This window comes from Octodon degus, unplaced genomic scaffold, assembly GCF_000260255.1.
Source record: "Octodon degus isolate 3935 unplaced genomic scaffold, OctDeg1.0 scaffold00025, whole genome shotgun sequence".
NCBI lineage: Eukaryota > Metazoa > Chordata > Mammalia > Rodentia > Octodontidae > Octodon > Octodon degus.
Genome location: NW_004524601.1, coordinates 992,456 through 1,004,623, shown reverse-complemented (window position 1 = coordinate 1,004,623; position 12,168 = coordinate 992,456). Strand labels below are relative to the sequence as shown.

Sequence of the window (12,168 nt, the reverse complement as noted above, 5' to 3'; positions counted from 1 at the left end):
AGTGGCCCCCGGAGAGGCAGAGTGGCCCCCGGAGAGGCAGTGGCCCCCGGAGAGGCAGTGGCCGGAGGCCTCGGGAGGGCTGGGGTTCGTGCCGGGCTCTCGCGCCACGGGGCGCTACCGTTTGTGCGGAGGTTTGTGTTCTCACGCTCCCCGCCCGTGGAGGAACGGGCTTTGAGCTTAAATTGTGGTTTTTGCAACTTCTGCAAGCAGTGTTGAGCCTTTAGTGTGTAGAGTTGGGTTCATAGTTCAACTTCCTCCCCATTGCCCAAATTCCTTCTGACTTGCTGTCCGTGGCTGGACCCCGTCTGACATCAGCGCAGGCTTTCAACGGACACCATTTCCATACGGGGCGCTGCTGTCAAATCTTTATTCCGTCACGTTCCCAGTGAGCTTTCCCAGGACAAACTACGTCTGCTATTGGAAGGTTCGTGCGTTCACCTACTGCCGTTGCTCCCACAAATGTTTTCCAAGTAGCCGCTGTATACCAGGCACTGTTGGAGGCGCTGGGGGCACGCCAGCAAGCAAGCAAGCAGGACAAAGACCCTCTGCCCCACCAAGCCAGCGTTTCAGTGTGCGTGCTCAGAGAACGCAGACTGCATGAAACAGAAAGCTTAGGGATTTATTGTTGTTAGACGTTGGAAAACCAGTGGAGACAAATAAAACAGAAGAAGTGAGGACAAGTGTGCCACGTCAAGCACTCTGAACTGCGAACGCGCCTTCAAAGTAACATTTGAGTAGGGCGTGAGGAAAGACAGCAAGCCGGGGCTCTGTGACAGCAGTGGGGATAGGAAGGGAGGCAGGATTAGAGGTTCTGTGTGGGAATGTGTCGCCCTGGCAGCAGCTGAGCCAAGAGTCAGGTGTGCTGCTGCTGCTGCAGTAGGGAGCGAGCAAAGGGTCAAGCTGTGCAGTGCCTTGGAGGCCCTTGTGAAGGGAGAGTGAGGTGGAAAGGCAGAAGTTTTAAACATGCGTTCTGTGAGTTTATTTGTGCTTAAAAGGATTGTTCTGGTTGCTGGTGTGTCCTGGTGGAGAATAGACCTGGGGTGGGGACTTGGGGCTGGGGGGAGGGAGTAGCCATAACTGTTTCCAGGGCTGCAGCCATACTGTGTATGAGAGATGGCCTTGGGTCCTCTCCGGAGAGAGTCAAGGGTCCATCCAGGGGGAGTGCCTGTGCAGAGCAAGAGTGTGACTGCGAGGGGCAGTGGGAGTTTCTTGCGAGGAACTGGGGATGGAGTTGCCCTTAAGCGAGGTGAGGAGGACATGGTGGAGCAGGTGTGTGGTGGGGAGAGTGGAGCACAGGTTAAATCTGAGGTTCCTGTTAGGTATTGAAATTGGAGATGGGCAGATGAATTGATTTGGGTTGGGGGGAAAGTCTGGGTTGGGACTACAAATTGAGATTCACTGCACTTAAGACTTAGAAGCCAGGACACGGGATGGTGGCTCGAGGGAGGTTGGCTGAGACAATGCGGAGCCCAAGGATTGAGACCTGGGGGACACTGAGGGGAGGGCCTGGCGTGGAACATCTGCTGGTGAACAACAGATATACACAGGACCAGAGAGCAAGACACAGAGAGTCGTTCCTTAGGGCCACTGTGACGCAGTACACCTGAGGTGGCTCTGGAGGCTGAAGCGCAAGCCTGGTGTTCCTGAGCCCAAGTGTGCAGCACAGCCCTTCCTGTGCTGGGGACAGCCGGCCTCACCTCTCAGCTCTTTTGGGTCAGCCTTGGGGGTGTTGAGGGTGAGCTCTGCCTTATAGCACTCACTCACAGTCTACAGAGGCATGGGGTTTCGGTATGCTGGTGTCTTGGAGCCACTTTGCAACCTCCCAGAGCTGTGGAGGTCTGGAGGGATAGAGTACCCTGGGAGTCTGGGTACTGTGCAGCCTGAAAGTCACAGAGACTTGGGCAGATAGCAGGGCAGACTGAGGATCAGCAGGCAGGGGTTCGGGAACGGAGCTGAGAGCCCACTCATGCTGGCCCTCGGGGGCTAGGGCGATAGCTCAGTGACATAAGCACTGGCCTGGCAAGCGCAAGGTCCTGAGTTCAGTCCCCAGTACCGTAAAAAAAAAAAAAGAACTCTCATGTTGGCCCTCGGCTTCTCTGTGAGCCTTTGCAGTCTTTTTGCCCGGGCCAAGCTCACCGCTCTAGTATGTTGTGCATTTCAGCAGTTCCTCTTGTCGTGTTCTGATGTGACTGTGTCCTGGTCCCCACTTCCACTGTGAGACTTCCAGGCCTAAAGCACAACAGTCTGGCAGACACATTGGGAGTCCTACTGCCCTGCCGTCCCTCCCCTCTGTGACCTGGCCAGGGCACCTCTGGCCTGGTCTTCTCTGCGTACACTGAACTCAGGCTATCTTGGGCTCACCTCCTGCAACCGTGCCCACAGCATCTAATGACATGTCCTGCCAGGCCCAGCTCCTACCCAACACCTGGCTGTAGATGAAAACATGTCATTTGCCTTTGCAGATTCTGCTTTAAATTACTTTTGATTTTGTTCCTACTTTGAAATTTTAGAGATTGCCAAGTACCTCGCACAGAGTACATTGCTTTCTAGGGTGTGTGTCCATTAACTTTCACTTGTGTAATCAGTGCTGTGCCCTTCCTTTCTAGTCCTCTCTTCCCTTCAGTGATGGAGTCTTTGGGAATGAGGCCAGACTCGGTGACCTCAGCAATTAAGAGGCGTGTTAAAGACAAGAGAGCTTCAAAGACTACGCTGAATGTTTCTCTTGCTTCAAAAATCAAAACAAAAATAATAAGTAAGTGCCAGTAGTTCTCAAGTGTACTCATATTTGTATTTTTCCTGAGGAAGTGATATGTTTGCTACCATATTTTGTCAAGTACAGAAAAGTTCCCATGTGACTGTCCCACCAGCTCTTGTTTTCCGTCAGTTCTTGCTGTGTCCTTGGCTCCTTTTGGCTGCTTTTGTGGTTTGCCCTTTGGGGTGACAGCTGCTTTTTTGTCAGAGGAAGGAGCGGTACAGCCCAGAGAAGCCAGCTCTTTCCTGCAAAGAACACTGCACTGTGACTGCTCAGGAGAAGAGCTGAAGGAGTGGGTGACAGTGGCCGAAGACAGGCAGAAGTGAGGGCTATAGCACGGGGTCGCAAGGCTCACCACGAAGGCGCCGTGCCTGTGGAAGCAAGGGCAAGCATTGTGGAACTGCAAGAAGGGCAAAAAGGAGGCAGGAAGGTCAGTTTTCATGACCTCTGCAGATGATGCTGGTGTGGGGCAGGCAGGGTCTGCAGTTGCCGTCCCGCCAAACCAGCCCCAACAAGGACAGCTGTCCAGCCATACCCTCAGATGGTCCAGACCGCAGTGCTGCTCCTGCCCGGATCTGGGCGTCTGCGTGTGGCTGCCTCCCACAGTGCTGCCCCCTGCTCTGGCAGGGCTGTGCCACTGCTGCAGGGAGCAGAGTGTGTAGCTTGCGCAGCACAGCAGAAAACGTTACTGCCAGCTTCTGGGGACTGTAGCCCAGTCCCTTTGCCCTGGCAGTGCCAGCCAAGGCTCTTTGAAACCATACTTGCTCAATGATAAAGTGGTTTTGTGGACTTTTTCAGAAACACATTGTCTATAATTATCTGAAACAATGCTACATTTTGTGAAATTTACTTTATATATACTGTACTTTTACATCCAGTACAGTGTCACAGTAAATCTTTTTTTTTTTTTTTTTTGTGGAACCAGGGATTGAACTCAGGACCTTGCACTTGCCAAGGAAGCACTAATTCTACTGAGCCATCAGCCTAGCCCCTAAATCCAAATTATGAAAATACAGCTATGCTTTAAATGTACTAATAATAACAGAATATACTTAAAACAAGTTTAACCAAAGAATTCACATTGAAATGTCTTTGCTACCAATGGAATAGCGTTTCAGTAGTGATTCGCTTCACCTTTGTGCAGTACTTTATTTATTTTTTTTTTCCCCCCGGAACCGGGGATTGAACTCAGACCCTTGCGCTTGCCAAGCAAGCACTTATTCTACTGAGCCACCTCCCCAGCCTGTGCAGTACTTTAAAGAGAAGTCAGATGTGTTTGCAGTGGACGCCTAGAGACAAGGGGCACCTTTGGCTGATCACAGACGATTTTGCGGGATCTCAGTGCCCCACTGGGCACAGGAAGGGTACTCCCTGTCACTTGAGTTGGAAAGAATGGCCTTTGAGAACAGGAACTGTGTGGCTCGGTTCTGGAGCCACAGAAACTGGCTTCATCATTTCTAGGACAGGTATTGCCACAGGGGCAACTTTCCCATTTGCCTTCCAATAGAAGGTAAGAAGTAGAGTGAGAGGCTGGGCAGATAGCTCTGCGATCTAAGTACCTGCCCGGCAAGCACAAGGACCTGGGTTCAGTCTCCAGCACTGCATGCTGTGCCGGCCCCAGAATCCCGGGCATGCTGAGCCAGCAACCATAAACTGGCGTGGTGGCGCACACCTCTAATCCCAGCACTAGGGAGGCCGAGACAGAAGGATCACAATGAGACCAAGCTGCTGAGCAAGAATTTGTACCAAATAAAGGATTTTTTTTTAAATAAAGGAAGCAGAGTGGGCCTTGGGCACCTGGCGTCCAGTGTGGTAGCCAGTGTCACTGCCTGGAGGACACGGTCTGTGCACACGGCCTGTCCCTTCCTGGTGGGCTTCCCTCACCTTCTGCCTGGATGTAATTTTTCGAGCTTCTAGCTCTGGGCACTTATTTTTCAGACTGACACTCATCTTGCCAATCTCCTAACCTCCAGTTAGAACTTAAAAAGCAAAATTCATTTTGTCTGAAATAGTTTACTATAGAATGCAAAAATTTATTAAAGTTCATTATTAACTCTTTAAAAAATTTTTTTGCAGACAATTCTTCTATTTTCAAAATTTCCCTAAAGCACAACAACAGAGCGTTGGCTCAGGCTCTCAGCAGAGAGAAAGAGAACTCCCGAAGAATTACAACTGAAAAGATGCTATTGCAAAAAGAAGTGGAGAAGCTGAACTTCAAGAATGCCTTTCTTCAGCTAAAGTTAGATAAGTTGGTAGGTAAGATACACAGTTTTTCCTTTTTTTTGTTTTTGGCGGAACTGGGGATTGAACTCAGGCCCTTAACGCTTGCCAGGGAAGCGCTTATTCCACTGTGCCATCTCCCCGGCCCCCACAGTTTTTCAATTCTAACTTACAGTTAAAATCTTTTTTTTTTTAATTTATTTGTTTTTGTTTATTTATTTATTTATTTTGTGTGTGTGTGTGTGGCCAGCTCAGCCCACCAGGGGGCGGGGCTGGCTGGTATGTGGTGCTGGGGGATTGAACCGTGGTCCCTGTGCTTTGCTAAGCTTGTTCTAAGTAGGTGCTTTAGACCACTGAGCCATCTCACCAGCCCCCTACAGTTAAAATCTTTTAGCTAAATTAATATCAAAACTCTAAAAATGTTTTATGTATCTCTAACTGTTGGAAAGGATGATTGAAAGTCGGTGTTGTGTAAATCTCTTAAAGGACAAACATCTGTTAAGCAGGTTCCTGAAGTCTGATTCTGGAAGTACTTATGCTCTATAAACCAGGACAGCACTGTGATGACATTAGATTGTTCATCATTAGCAATGCTGGGGACACTAGTAACTTACAATATGAGCATAATTCCTGTTACCACAAGGGAGTCCCCAGAGGGTTCCTAGTCCCTTGAATCTTAACATTTCAGTGGCTACAAGTCACAGTGAGTGGAGGTTGTCATTAGTGCTTTGCTTTTCTTTCTTTTTCTTTTTTTGTATTTGGTACAGGGTCTCACTACATACATTGGACTCAGTGATTCTCCTGTTTTGAGCCTTTGAAGTGCTGGGATTACACATGTGTGCCACCATGCCCAGTCTCAGTCTCCCTCTCAGCCTGCCCCAGGGGTGGGGCTGGCATGTCTGCCGTGCTCTGCCCACTCCGCTGAGCCATGCGGCCTGTCCTTGTCGCTCAGGAGTGATTCTGTATTTCTTTTTTGAGCCTGAGATCTGTCCGCAGAGTGGGCAGTGAGAGCCACGTGTTGCTAGGTCGCAACTACAGATTTAAATCTAACCTAAGGCCAGGGAGATCGCGCAGCAGTCTTGAGGGCCTGACCCTTAGCACCGCATGTGGTGCAGGTCCTGGCCGTGTGCCTGGTGGGCCCCTGAAACTGGGCATGGTAGCACATGCCTGCGACCTCAGCACTGGGGAGGCGGAGCAGGAGGACCACTAGGAGTCTGAGCTGTATAGCGAGACCCTATACTGAATGAATAAAAGTAATTTTTTTAAAAAAAATTTAAAAATGTAAAAATAAATCTAACATAAACAGAAATTAATTTAAGATGGAAAAATGTCCTGTAATATTTGAAAATTAAATTCCAATGGGTGTCAAACTACGTTTACTTGCCATGTGATATTGTCTGAGAGAAAAGTATCTGTAGGAAAATTTGTAATTGATAGCTCAGTGGCGTTCAGAATCTGTTAGTGTACATATGTGTACATGTGGCTGCTTGGAGTGTGCAGTCTAAGCCCTTTGTAGCTCAGATTGATGTCAGTAGAAGTTGTTCATAAATATATGGTTTGAATAAACTCCAAATTCTAAGAAAGAAAGAGTGATTAAGAGCCCTTTATTGCACATGTGCAGAATAAGAAGCTCATAGAAATAGAAGCGCTCCTGAGCAACAACTTGATAGCTGCAATTGAAATGAGCAGTCTTTCTGAGGTAAGTAGATTTCTCTTGTGAATGGTGTCATTTTTAGTATTACTGAGGATAACTGAGAGCAGCATCGAGCTTAGAGGTTTGTATTTTAAACTTTGAACAAAGAAAAGATAGTATCTGTCTTAACTGGCTAACAGTACTTTGTCATTTTGTATTCCTGATTATTGACATTACTACATAAAAGTCAGTTTGTTAGCACTACCCACGCGTTACTCCTCGTAAGGTCAGTGGAACTTAGAGCAAGTGCACACGAAGTGCTAATAGAGCCTAAGGCAGGAAGTGCTTCTGGTGCTAGTGAATGCAGTTCCTGTCGGGGGATCTCACCCTGTCTGCTCCCTGCTCCTTTGATGTGCGGTTTAAGTGCTTTCTTTATTAAGCAAGGTGTGGATAATGGGTATATCCGAAGAGTCCTGAGTTGAAAGAATGCAAGAAATGTTACTTTCTATCATATGAGAGTTTTCCTATGTTTTCTGGGGGTTTTTGCCAATCTGTCCTTTTATGAACTTCTGAAAGTCACTTTTAGGGCTGAGTTTAAACACCGTGTCCTTACAGTAAGAAGGCCAGAACTGTGTCAGCCTGTGTGGTCAGTGTGCAGCTCCTCTCTCAGAATGTCCTGGAAGCTGGCTGCTCTCCTCGACGGAGGTCTGGAGGTCTTCGGCTGGCATTGCATTTTTTTTCCCTGTGGGTACTGAGAGGGCGGGAGAGGAAGCGCAGCACTGACCAACGTTGGGACAGTAGGACATGTCTCACCCAGGTCCTTGTGTCCTTGTTCCTTCTGGTGCTTCTCTCTCATTTCCCACCTCAAGTAGGTGGCAGTCTTTGTTTCTTTACACACAAGCAGGTACAAATAGAAACACTTGCTCGGTTTTTTTCTTACATGCAGGCCAGCGCACTCTGCTCGCTCTCCGACCCCCTGCCCTGTGACTTAGACCCTGACCCCAGCATGGACTTACGGCTCTGCCAGGCTCTCACTGGGGCACAGCTGGTGTTTGTGCTTTTCCTTCTTTAGATTATTCCCATCAGGATAAAAAGGTCTTTTGCCCCATTTCTTAAAGATGCAAAAGGATTTAGTTTCATTTCCCACTTGGCTTTTTCTTGGTTCTTTCCTTTCCAGCAGAACGTTTTTTAGTCACTTCAAGTTTATTAAAATTATAGCAGTACAAGTTATCCAGGATGCAGATTATTAAAAGATTGACTCTATGAAGTCCGCATTAAAATAAAAACAAAAAGACATAAAATAACCCACAAAACAGTGAAAACAACACAAAAGATACTCACCAGCAAAGTCTCTAAACCTTAAATTTTGAGACAGAAAGGAAATAAATTTATGCAGCTCACTAATCCACTTCTGTCTTCATCTGTTCCAGGACTTGATTCATGACCAAATTGTTTTATGGTCATGGTCCTTTTCTTGAGCCTTTGATTTTTGGTTTTCACTTTCCAGTGAGGATCTGGTGTTCTCATTCTCATTTTTCGCTGCGGAGGACTTTAAGTCACTGTCTTAGCTACTTTGCTTTGTTTTTGAGAATGGATTTCAATCTCTGTCAGTCTTCTTTTCCTGTTACTAGTTGCGCTATTATGAGCACGATTTTTAGAGTACATTGTTTTTTTTACCCTCAGGATTTTTTTCAGTGTGAGTTCCTTTTTATTGATGCCAAGGAACCAAACTCAGGACCTCATACTTGCCAATCAAGTGCTGTGCAGCTGAGCTATATCCACAGCCCTCTGTGTATGCTCTCACTTTCTTGGTCTCTGTTGTTTTTCCTTGTTTCTACAGCAAAATTTTCTTGAGCGTTGTGGCTGCTGTCACCTGTTTCCACTAAGCTGCTGTCCCTCAAGTTCGTCCTAGTGGGCCAGGGTTGCAGAAGCCCACAGACAGGATGTGGTTCTCATGGTGGCCTTAGGACTTGTGGCAGCCTCCCCTTCAGCCCAGGTGCTGGCTCCTTTTTCTTCTCCTGGGTACCCCAGATTCATTTTTGCTGCTCAGCCTGCACCTGTTCTCCCTGGAGTAAGTCATTTCTCCACTCTCACCGTTTGAATCACCACATCTGAGGCACGGCCAGCAGCCCCTCCCCCAGGGCAGCTGCCACCACGCCACCCCTCTTGCAGTCCATCTGAAGGGGCACCTGTCTTCTCCTCACTTCCTCTCCCACCCTTTGTCTGATCCCTCAGTGCTGTCCACATCCCGTCCAGTTTTCCTGAGCATTGCCTAGAGCCCAGGCCCGTCCTCTGCAGCTCTGCTCTCCTCAGCGTAGCAGCCACAGTGACCTGTGACACTCGTCTCTGCTGGCACCATGTGCACACCTGTAATCCCTGCACTCAGGAAGCTGAGGCAGAAGGACCACGGGTTCCAGCGTGGGCTGCAGAGCAGGACGCCATCTCAGAGCAACCACAGGAACGTTTGTCTCTGCCTGAAGCCCTCCAGGATTTTGGCCCAGTGTGATCTGAGCCTGAAGCTCTTGCTGGCTTCTCTCCTGTTTGTCACTGTCCCTTTCTGTTGCTCTTGGATCTAGTCAGCGCAGGGCTCCCACACTCCTCTGACACTAGAGAGCAGCTCGCTGAGTGCAGGCCCAGCTGCCCGCATGCCCGGTCAGAGCCCCGCAGGCGGCTTCCTTGGCCACTGTGCATTGAGCACCACCACAGCCCGTGTCCTGCTTCCTTGCTTTAAGTATTCTTAACACTTTAATACTGTAAAACGTGTAAGTGTACTCGTTCCTTTTGCTTATTGTAGCCCACCAGAATGTAAACTTCTTTTGAGTACAGGGATTTTTATCTGTACCAAGGAAATGTCTAAAATATATTAGAATGCAGTACTTATGTTTCCCAACTAAGCATGAGCCAATCTGGGAGACTGAGGCAGGAGGCTAGACCAAGCATTGCCTCCCTTGAACTCTATGTCTGACGGCATCAGCACTGCGCTGCATCAGAGTCCAGAGTCAGGTTTCCAGGTCCATCACGCCAAGTGCTTCTCTGTTGGAGTTTGCGCATCCTAGGTGAGCCGTGCCCAGGGACCAGGTGTCCTCACTCTTCTGTGAGAGCAGGTCCCTTCACCAGCACACAGGGCAGACAGCAGGGAAGCAGAGTTCAGGCCCTGCAGCGCAAGGGTTGGCACCTATCTCACCTGGTTGGGAGAGTGGCCTCACAGCATGGCTCGGTGTACGTCCTTTCCCGGTCTTTTAAGGAACTGTTGAATAAACGTGTGTCAGAAAATTGGACAAGAGCAAAAATAGAAGAGTAATATCACCTGGATTTTTAACTAACTAACTTTCTTTCTTTCTTTCTTTCTTTCTTTCTTTCTTTCTTTCGCAGTGCTGGGGATCTAACTTGGGACTTTGCACTTGCCAGGCACGTGCTTATGGTGCTGAGCTATCTCTGGCCCTGGTTTGAACTTTAGAAATGTATAAAAGAACCTAAATGGGGCTGGTGAGATGGCTCAGTGGTCTAAAGCACCTACTTAGAACAAGCTAAGCCAAGCAAAGCACAGGGACCTCAGTTCAATCCCCCAGCACCACATGCCAGCCGCCCACCCTGCTCAGCCCACACACAAAATAAATAAATATTAAAAAAAAAAAAGCATCCAACAAATATGTTAAAAAAAAAAAAAAAGAACCTAATTATACGAGTATACAGATCTCATGCACGTGTGTTTGTAGGCCTGTGTATTTATCCCCACACACAGAGAAGTCAGGGAAGTGACTGAACAAGCCCTGGTGTCCAGCACGCAGCGCAGGGGTGGGTGAAGAGGGGCCGTGTCTGCCTCACGGCCTTGTGTTCACTCGGCCTTCGAAGGCTGGCGCGGGAGCGAACCGTGCTGTTGCTGCCCATAGCCGCAAGTCTTGGATGCTTACTTGATTCTTCCCGTTTTCTTTGTTCTTGTCAAACCCAGTTCCATCAGAGCTCCTTTCTGCCGTCCACTAGCAAGAAGAAGCGGCCCAGCAAGCAGTGCGAGTTAATGCGTCTTCCGTTCGCAAGGTAATTGCCTCAGAATTGGATGATATACGGCTTAGAGACTTACAGTGAGTGTGGAAGGAGGTAGATTGAACTTCGTAGTTTCTTGTGTGCTATCTTGAAACACAGAAAACTTTTTTTTTTTAATGTGTTCATTACAGGGTCTACAGGGTCTCACTACGTACATCAGACTCACAATGATTCTACTGTTTTCAGCCTCCCAAGCCCTGGGATTACAGGCGCGCGCCACCACGCCCAGTCTCAATCACCGACTCAGTGCACCGCAGGGGCGGGACAGGCATAGCACACCAGGGATCAAACCCCTGCCAATGCACTCACTCTGCCTAAGCAGGCACTTTAGTCTGCTGAGCTATCTGGCTGGCCCTCGAAAAAAATAATGTATTTCTAATACTGCATCAGCAACAGTTATATTACTAACATCATCTAGGTAAAAGAAATCAAACATCCTTATAGAACTCATCTATGAATGCTGAAATAGTATGTGGCTTTCTCAGTACCTCTAGTGAAAGAGAAAGGAAGGAAAAAAGACAGGAGACTAGAAGGAGGAAGGGGAAGAGACAAAGATGAAGGGAGAGAGAGAGGAACAGAAGAGAGGAAGGAGGTGGTAGGGCTGGGGGAGGGAGGGCAGTCAGGCACAGCCCAGGTGCCCTGGGCTCCTCAGCACTTTTCCATGATACCCAGCAGCCCTGGGGCTTGGCACCCTCTGCCTGCCTCCTAGGTCTGTGGGGTCTGATGTGTGGGCTGTGTGTGCCAGCCCACAGGAACCCAGCCCTCAGCTCAGTGGCAAGTCCATCTGTGGCCATTTTTCTGTGGCTACTTTTTTTTTTTTTGTGGAACTGGGGATTGAACTCAGGCCCTTGCATTTGCCAGGGAAGCGCTTATTCCACTGAGCCATCTCCCCAGCCCCTGTGTGGCTACTTTTCATTTCTTTATTTCAGTCTGCTTTTTGCTGGGGAAGCTGTTTCTATATTTACTGTTACAGAAGCCCACGCTTTAAGGCTGACTTTGATCTTTGCTTTTCTCCTACTAAAATTCTTATTTCTTGATTTATTTGCTGCTAAGTCGTAGAAAGTAACCTGTGTGAAATCGGCCGCCGTGGAAGCTGGTCACTGAGGCCTAGAGGCAAGAAGCAGCTCAGGGAGCTGACAGTGTAGGCCTGAGTCCTCCCGTAGCTTTCAGCGTTCTGTCTGTTGTGTGACTCACAAGTGTAAGGGTTTTACTGAAGTGCCTTAAGTAAAAGCACTAGGCTAGTAAAGGCACTTGGTTATTAAAATAATGTCTCTTTCGTAGTAGGAAGAGAAAGCAAGCTCATATCTACTGTGTTGCTTTCTATTTATCCTAGTTTTATCCATTGATTTACCTGTTATGTACAGTCTTACATCTTTAAGCCAGTATATTTTATTTACTGTAGCTTTGCAATTGTACATTTTATTGCCTTATAGGTCAGTCTTTTATAAAAATCTGGTGACATAGACATATGAGTTGAACAATAGCTTGTTCTCCAAAAAACTTTTGTATGTTCTTGTTTGTT

General features: G+C 48.0%; 1 protein-coding gene across 2 annotated transcripts in view; it reads left to right on the top strand.

Annotated features, from left to right (window-relative positions):
* The first annotated feature begins 87 nt into the window (after positions 1-87).
* Positions 88-12,168, top strand: part of Sgo2 (shugoshin 2) — a 29,052-nt gene continuing 16,971 nt past the window's right edge. The window contains exons 1-5 of one of the 2 annotated variants that reach the window (XM_023712277.1): positions 88-131; positions 2,624-2,752; positions 4,829-5,004; positions 6,594-6,671; positions 10,555-10,640. In XM_023712277.1, the coding sequence (XP_023568045.1) occupies positions 2,626-2,752; positions 4,829-5,004; positions 6,594-6,671; positions 10,555-10,640 (467 nt within the window). In that variant the 5' untranslated portion in view covers positions 88-131; positions 2,624-2,625. Of the gene's footprint in view, positions 132-2,623; positions 2,753-4,828; positions 5,009-6,593; positions 6,672-10,554; positions 10,641-12,168 lie in introns of those variants that run through there. The other variant, XM_023712278.1, reaches the window with a different exon arrangement.